General features: G+C 45.7%; 1 protein-coding gene across 7 annotated transcripts in view; it reads left to right on the top strand.

The window, feature by feature from the left end:
- The window catches only part of ppp2r5ca (protein phosphatase 2, regulatory subunit B', gamma a), a 15,013-nt gene extending 8,160 nt beyond the window's left edge, over positions 1-6,853 (top strand). For 5 of the 7 annotated variants that reach the window (XM_051869090.1, XM_051869088.1, XM_051869087.1 and 2 more), the window contains 12 exons: positions 832-942; positions 1,158-1,250; positions 1,552-1,682; positions 1,822-1,881; positions 1,971-2,079; positions 2,187-2,240; positions 2,318-2,488; positions 2,616-2,743; positions 2,896-2,997; positions 3,074-3,146; positions 3,351-3,467; positions 5,644-6,853. In XM_051869090.1, coding sequence (XP_051725050.1) covers positions 832-942; positions 1,158-1,250; positions 1,552-1,682; positions 1,822-1,881; positions 1,971-2,079; positions 2,187-2,240; positions 2,318-2,488; positions 2,616-2,743; positions 2,896-2,997; positions 3,074-3,146; positions 3,351-3,467; positions 5,644-5,778 — 1,284 coding nt within the window. In that variant the 3' untranslated portion in view covers positions 5,779-6,853. The remainder of the gene's footprint in view (positions 1-831; positions 943-1,157; positions 1,251-1,551; positions 1,683-1,821; positions 1,882-1,970; positions 2,080-2,186; positions 2,241-2,317; positions 2,489-2,615; positions 2,744-2,895; positions 2,998-3,073; positions 3,147-3,350; positions 3,468-5,643) is intronic. The other 2 variants (XM_051869091.1, XM_051869093.1) reach the window with 1 other exon arrangement.
- Positions 6,854-7,500: the final 647 nt, after the last annotated feature.

Genomic DNA, 7,500 nt, shown 5'->3' with positions numbered 1-7,500 from the left:
ATGAAGAGACGAGAATACTTTTTGTGCGCAAAAACAAAACAAAAATAACGACTTTATTCAACAATCTCTTCCCTGTCATTATCTTACACAGGTGACGCAGTAACACAGTGAAGGCTTCTATGTTTATGTCAGAATGCCGGCTCAGTATTGGCCGAAGCTGGTCACGTGATCAGCATGACGCATGCATGTGTTCCTGACGCAGGAGCCGGCCAATAATGAGTCGGCGTTCTGACGGAGAACCTGGAAGCGCTGGACGTAAACAGTGTATGAGAATGACATGGAAGAGAAGAGATTGTTGAATAAAGTCATTATTTTTGTTTTGTTTTTGCACACAAAAAGTATTCTCGTCTCTTCATAACATTAAGGTTGAACCACTGCAGTCACATGACTGTTTTAACGATGTCTTTAGTTCCTTTCTGGACCTTGAAAGTGTTGATTATATTGCTGTCTATGGACGAGTCATAAACCTCTCGGATTTCATCAAAAATATCTTAATTTGTGTTCTGAAGATGAACGAAGGTCTTACGGGTGTGGAACGACATGAGGGTGAGTAATAAATGACAGAAATTTCATTTTTGGGTGAACTAACCCTCTCCGTATCGCCACTGGACAGAAACTCTGATTAAAGACACCTTTGCTGGCGTGTGGCGTCTGGTCTCCGTGTCAGTCTGTCGCGTCTCATCCGTCTCTGTCAGTGAGCGAGAGCCGGCAGGAGAAACACCTCGAGCACGTTTCTCTCATGCTGACATGTGTTACGCTCACTCCTGTGAAACTGTGATGGTGTGACATGAACGTGCTGCGCGTGCTGACGGACCTGTGTTTGTGTTGTAGTTTGCTGTCAACATGTTCAGGACTCTGCCGCCTTCGTCCAACCCGACAGGAGCAGAGTTTGACCCCGAGGAGGACGAACCCACTCTTGAAGCGGCGTGGCCTCATCTACAGGTGCTGTTGACATCATCAGTCACATGATTCTGACACCGTTCACACCATGACCCAATCAGAGTGATGCCACAAGAACCGTCGCAGCCAATCAGAGCTCATTCGATTCACACCTGACTGTTATCGGTGGCGTCTGGTTGGGTCACGGTGTGGACGAGAGAGAGAATCTCCCCTTCTTTGACCTGTTGCTCATTACTGCATCTTTCTGTTTCTTGAAGCTGGTGTACGAGTTTTTCCTGCGGTTTTTAGAGTCGCCAGATTTTCAGCCCAATGTTGCGAAGAAGTACATTGACCAGAAATTTGTGATGCAGGTAATGATTTTCATCACTAAATAATTGAGTGGGAATTGTGAAAGAATTGTGCTCACACAGGCTTCATTTATTTGATCACTAATACAGTAAAAATTGTGAAATATTATTCCAATGTAAATCAGCTGTTTTCTATGTGAATATATAGTAAAGTGTAATTTATTCCTGTGATCAAAGCTGAATTTTCAGCATCATTACTCCAGTCTTCAGTGTCACATGATTATGATGACATAATCATAAATGTTTCTTGAGCAGCAAATCAGCATATTAGAATGATTTCTGAAGGATCATGTGATATTTTCAGCTTCTAGAGTTGTTTGACAGTGAAGATCCTCGAGAAAGGGACTTCCTGAAAACCACCCTGCACCGAATATATGGAAAGTTTCTCGGGCTGCGGGCTTATATCAGAAAGCAGATTAATAACATATTTTACAGGTGAGCAATGCCTTCATGCCTCATCCGTGTTCATGAGTTAGTGTAATCATGTATTCTCAGATCTCCGTATGTAAACATGAAACATGGATACGAAGGAACCTTCGCTCAGAATCCTTTTGTGTTTTCTGTGTTTTTACAGGTTTATTTATGAGACGGAGCATCACAATGGAATAGCTGAACTACTGGAGATCCTGGGAAGGTAAAACATGAACTTGTGATGTCTGTCCCTGTGGATGCTGGGAAATCTTCTGCGTTCTGATAGCCGTGTTCCTTCCTTCTCTTTAACAGCATCATCAATGGATTTGCTTTACCCTTAAAAGAAGAGCACAAGATTTTCCTGCTGAAGGTGTTGCTGCCGCTGCACAAGGTGAAGTCTCTGAGCGTCTATCACCCGCAGGTGAGTCACACTGCCAGCGCTTGTAACAGTCTGTTATCAGCTGATGCGCTGGACGAGCGGATGGCGGTTCAGTGTTGTTAATCGGCTCTCGTATCTTCTCGCTCCAGTTGGCGTATTGTGTGGTTCAGTTCCTGGAGAAGGACAGCACTCTCACGGAGCCGGTAAGATTCACGCTCTGATCATCTTATCTTTGAGTGTTGCACTGTTGAGACTCAGACGCTCTGCTGCTCGTGTGCAGGTGGTCATGGCTCTTCTCAAGTACTGGCCCAAGACTCACAGTCCAAAGGAGGTGATGTTCCTCAACGAGCTGGAGGAGATCCTGGACGTGATCGAGCCGTCAGAGTTCGTAAAGGTCATGGAGCCGCTCTTCCGTCAGTTAGCCAAGTGTGTGTCCAGTCCTCACTTTCAGGTGAGAACTTCCCAACGAACAAAAAAATTTTACTAATGTTCTTGTCTTTTAAGAGCTGCTTCAGCAGAATCTGAATGTGTCTCATATCTCATGTTTCATGTGCTCATGTGACACGTGTTGCCATCAGGTGGCGGAGAGAGCTCTGTATTACTGGAACAACGAGTACATCATGAGTCTCATTAGTGACAACGCAGCCAGGATTTTACCCATCATGTTCCCGGCGCTTTACCGCAACTCCAAGAGCCACTGGAACAAGTAAGACTCGCGCCTGTTTGCATCAAATCAACATGCTAAACAATGTTTTATTGAAATGTAAAGATGCCGAGGCGTTTCTGTGAGGGTTTCAGTTCTCTCTGAGTGTTGATGGCGTTCATAACACATGAATATATGTGTGTTTATGACTGTAGGACCATTCACGGTTTGATCTATAACGCACTGAAGCTCTTCATGGAGATGAACCAGAAGCTGTTTGACGACTGCACACAACAGTTCAGAGCCGAGAAGAACAAGTGAGTCCAAACACAAACACAGCTGCGGTGTCATGTGATGGATTGTGCCTGATGAAAACACTGCTTTTGCTTCCAGAGAGAAAGCCAAGCTGAAAGAACGAGAGGAGGCTTGGATGAAGATCGAGAATCTGGCCAAGTCAAACCCGCAGGTGAGTTTCTGAATCCAATCATGCATCACGTGATCTGGATCGCTGCGCTTCGTCGTACTACTTCCTGTCAATCACGTGACCCGATTACGCTCTGAACGACACGAATTCCTACTGACGTCCGTCTGTTTCATTCCATCTGCTGCTAATGGCTCTTTAACGCTCATGTTTCTGTCTGTGTTTCTGTTGCTTTCTTTTCCACTATAGTGCGTTTTGTATGTTGATCCGTCTGGACTAAACAGTCCTGTAGAAATGGAGACGGACGGTCCCTTTATAGAAGATGTTGAGATGTTAAAAAAGACAGTGCAGTCCAGAGCCGTTCAGGTAATTCAGAGAACAGAGCAGAGCTTCATCATCATCATGTGGCAGAGCCGCCCATATGGAAAAGGATGATACACATCATGTGTTCAAATCCTTTTGCTTAGACTCTAAATTCCCACTGAATGACAGTGTTTGTTGTTTTGAGTTGAACATCTTTTCCATATGGGCAACTAGAGAATCGATTCTTGTGCTTAATCTTCCCGTTTGGTCAGATGCATTTTATGTTTAAGAAATAGTCAACGTGTGTACATGCTGTCGGATATGTTACAAATAACAGAAGCTATGTTCCCTTTCAGTCAGTCACGTTCGACGTTACGTCAGAACTGAACTGACGAGTTAGGATCTCGCCTGAGAGCCGTATCACCTCTGAGTGTAAACTAAACGAGCCAATGCACATTGGCGTGCGAGATTTGCATCTGGATGTGGAAGCAGGTACAACACACATTCAGCTTTTCGCTTCAGAGCCGAGTGGCTCAACTGTTCGGCTCTTCCTTTCACTTCCAGAGTGTATTCAACAAGTGCGAGTGCTCTTCGGGAAGAGGCCTCTGTATCCGGTGTCGGTGTGACGGCGCTGCAGCGGTGGTCGCGATCCTCTGAGCATTTCCTGCTGTTTTCATACAGCCCTAAAAGAGCTCTGTGCACACTGCAGGCTGCACTATTCCCTGCCAACTGTGCTGCAGCCATTTCACCTGTGCGCTTCAGCACTAAAAGAGAGCTAAATTACCCGAAAAGAGCAAACATGGGTGTGATGTTGCATCTTTTTAAAGATGTCATTCCACCCGTGTGTTTCTGGTTGCGGTCGTTACCTGAAGCCGGATGACAGTCACGATTGTTGCCTCGTGTCTGGACGTCAAGCACACTGAGGTGGCTTTCGTGGATGAGTCATGTACCCACTGCCGGAAGATGACCATCACGGTGTTACGAGGTAGTGGAGTTCTTCTTACCTATGCCCCAATCTAGTTCATTTCTGGGCATCAGAAGAGGGCTACTTCGGTGAATAGCCAGGGTGACCTGAGGATCACAGTGAGGGATAACCCGCCGAGTCAGTCTCTGTGGGCTCCCCACTCCTCTAGCACACCGCAAGCTGTGGAGCTTCTGGGTGGAGGCGGAGTATGCAGTGACTTGCAAGTCTACCAAGCCAAGGCACTTAAAGAGCTGCACAAGGGTAGTTCTGACCCGGGCCTGATGCAGGAGTGTGCGACGAAAGTCACTGCACGCTCCCTCAGACGATGTCCACCTTGGTGATCCAGGATCTTGGGACGTGGCTGAGAGTCCAACACCAGGCCAAACACTTATAAGTACACCCATTGGTTGACCCCTGTGCTAGGCTAGGTGCCATATATTGTGATCCCTATGGTGATCCCATATGTGTATTCTTCCATGGTACGGCTTCCCTGTCGGCGAGCCCGTGTCTTTCCCTTGACAGAGTCCGCTCTGCTGTCCCTGCCGATGTTGACTCCCTCCTAACTAGGCCGGAGCCACCTCAGAGACCTTCCATATGTTGCACTGCCCTAAATGGCCAGTCCATATGTGTAATCTCCACATGCATGAGGCTTCTGTAGCGTTCCTTTCTGCTTGAAAGAGCATGCTTTCCTAGTGTTATCCAATAGTCTTACTGTATGGCGTAAGCCCTGTCCTATCTTCCGCCTCAGCAGGTGCGGGGGGATCAGGTGGCTTACAGGGGGCGCTGGAAGAGGCAGCAATAGTGGCGTTTTAGTAGGGATCCCAATTCGTCAGTTCAGTTCTGACGTAACGTCGAACATGATTGACTGAAAGGGAACATCTCGGTTATGTCTGTAACCCTTGTTCCTGAAGGAGGGAACCGAGACATTGTGTTCTGTCACCACAATTGCTGTACCACCGGCTCGGCTCCTCAGCGAAAACCTGAATGCGCATTGCACCCGCTTCCGCATTTATACAGGGCGGAGCGCAAGATGCAAAATCTCGCACACCAATGTGCATTGACTCATTTAGTTTACACTCGAAGGTGATAGGGCTCTCAGGCGAGATCCCAATTTGTCAGTTCAGTTCTGACGTAACGTCTTCATTCACTCCTTCAGGAAACAAGGGTTACATACGTAACCAAGATGTTTACATGCACCCAAATGATCTGTTAGTAATCAAATTGATGTATCAGTCTGATTGAAAAGCCTTCATGTAAACCTCTTGTGTATTTTAGATGTCGAGGGAGCAGAGGAAGGAGCGGCCGCTCGTCCGGCGTAAATCTGAACTGCCTCAGGACTCGTACACCGCGAAAGCCTTGGAGACGCACCGGCGCGCCGAAGACTCTCTCAACAACCACTCCGGCCACTAACTCACGCCACGCTCTCATTCTCAGGTTTTCCTTTGGGAGGCTCAACATTTCCGGTGTTTCTTGACTCTCTCTTCCTGTCGTTCGCACCTCACTCTCGGTCCGGACGGGTGCGACGGCAGCACGAGACGGAAGCTTTCTTTGCTTTTCAGATTTCTGTTTATTTTCAGGGACGGTTGCCAGTGCCAATACTGTCATGTTTATTAGCTTCCTGTAAACATTGCATAGTTTTATTTGTATGATTTCTGCTGAGCTAATGTGGTGTTTCAGACTAAAGCACGTCATGCGTTATCTCTGTGTGATCGCTCAGATCTGATGACTTTGAGTTCGTACACTTAACTGAGTTAGTACACTTGTGTGCCATAATGAACTCTTGACCGTTTAGTTGAACATTGTGTCTTGATTTAATCTGGAGAATCTTCCGCTCGTTTTGCCGTTTCACTGGTTCAAACACAAACACCGGTCACATTTCTCCAGCAGATCAGCGACACGGCCTGGAGCGCGAAACCATGTGCCGTGTGTGACGTCATCAACCGTCTGAATGTTACGATCATTCCCAGCTCACAGATTCATCCGACACCGGAGCTCTGGGATCCGTTCGCTGCCGCCGTGCCGTTCGGACTGTGACTCTCATCCGTCAGGCTTTTCCAGAAGGATCTCTGTGCCTTTCAGCAGCTGCGACGAGTGATTCTGTGATGAGAGTCGGTTCACTGGAGCCTTCGGTCCGTTCGGATGAATCCAGATTCAAACGCAGCAGTGTGACCGACATCGACGCTTCGATTGTTCATTTCCATCTGGATGTTTTCATGTTATTTTATTGAACTACCTAGAAGCACTTCCTGAAAACTTGAAAACTATGTTGTGTGAGTGTGTGTGTGTGAATGAGTGTGTGAGTGAGTGTGTGAGTGAGTGAGTGAGTGAGTGAGTGTGTGTGTGTGTGTGTGAATCAGTAGCATGCTTATTATAGTCATTTCTGTACCGTTGTTTGAACTTCTGTATGTTTTACTCACTGCATTTTCTTTCCACATATAATAATTCATGCAGTATGTGAGTATATAAATGTTGATGTATAAAATAATTTTGTCTCGCTTCTTTAATAAACACACACACACACTTCAGACGAAGAGTTCGGCCTTCCATTCTCATCTTTTACTGTTAACACAAATAACTGAATGAGAGCAGAGAATTATTTCACATTATATCTGAACATCAATTGATTCGTCACGGTAAGTGTCCTCTCACATTTCGAACATACAAGTCTTTCATTACTTTTCATTTTCTTCCGTAATAAACTCACATATGTGAAGGTGTTTGTGCATTTGCTACAGGAATCAAATAGTTTATATAGTCTATCAACAACAATACATGTACAGAATAAAATGACTAAAAATAATTGAATGTGCTTGAAACTTTTTCCATTTCCGAGGAGCTAATAAACATGTTTTCTATCGGTTTGTAAAAGCCTGACGTTCTCTTGTGAAAACAAACTTCTGTAGTTCTGAATTAAACACAAATCTGAGGAGCAGAAACTGATCTGCTTTGTTGATGCTGTTTCAGGTGTGTGTTTGTGAATCTAGTTGATCTGTATGGTTTGAACTTATTTTAGCATGATCTTGATGAAATTATTAGTCTAGTAATCCAAACCTCTTCTGACCACTAGAGGACTTCATCTGCTCATGATGGGACTATAAACCCGCTGAACCCACAAACAACCCTGATGTGTTT

This window comes from Ctenopharyngodon idella, chromosome 17, assembly GCF_019924925.1.
Source record: "Ctenopharyngodon idella isolate HZGC_01 chromosome 17, HZGC01, whole genome shotgun sequence".
NCBI classification, from domain to species: Eukaryota; Metazoa; Chordata; class Actinopteri; order Cypriniformes; family Xenocyprididae; genus Ctenopharyngodon; species Ctenopharyngodon idella.
The sequence above is the reverse complement of the archived record's forward strand: the minus strand, read 5'-3'. Positions and strand labels throughout refer to the sequence as shown.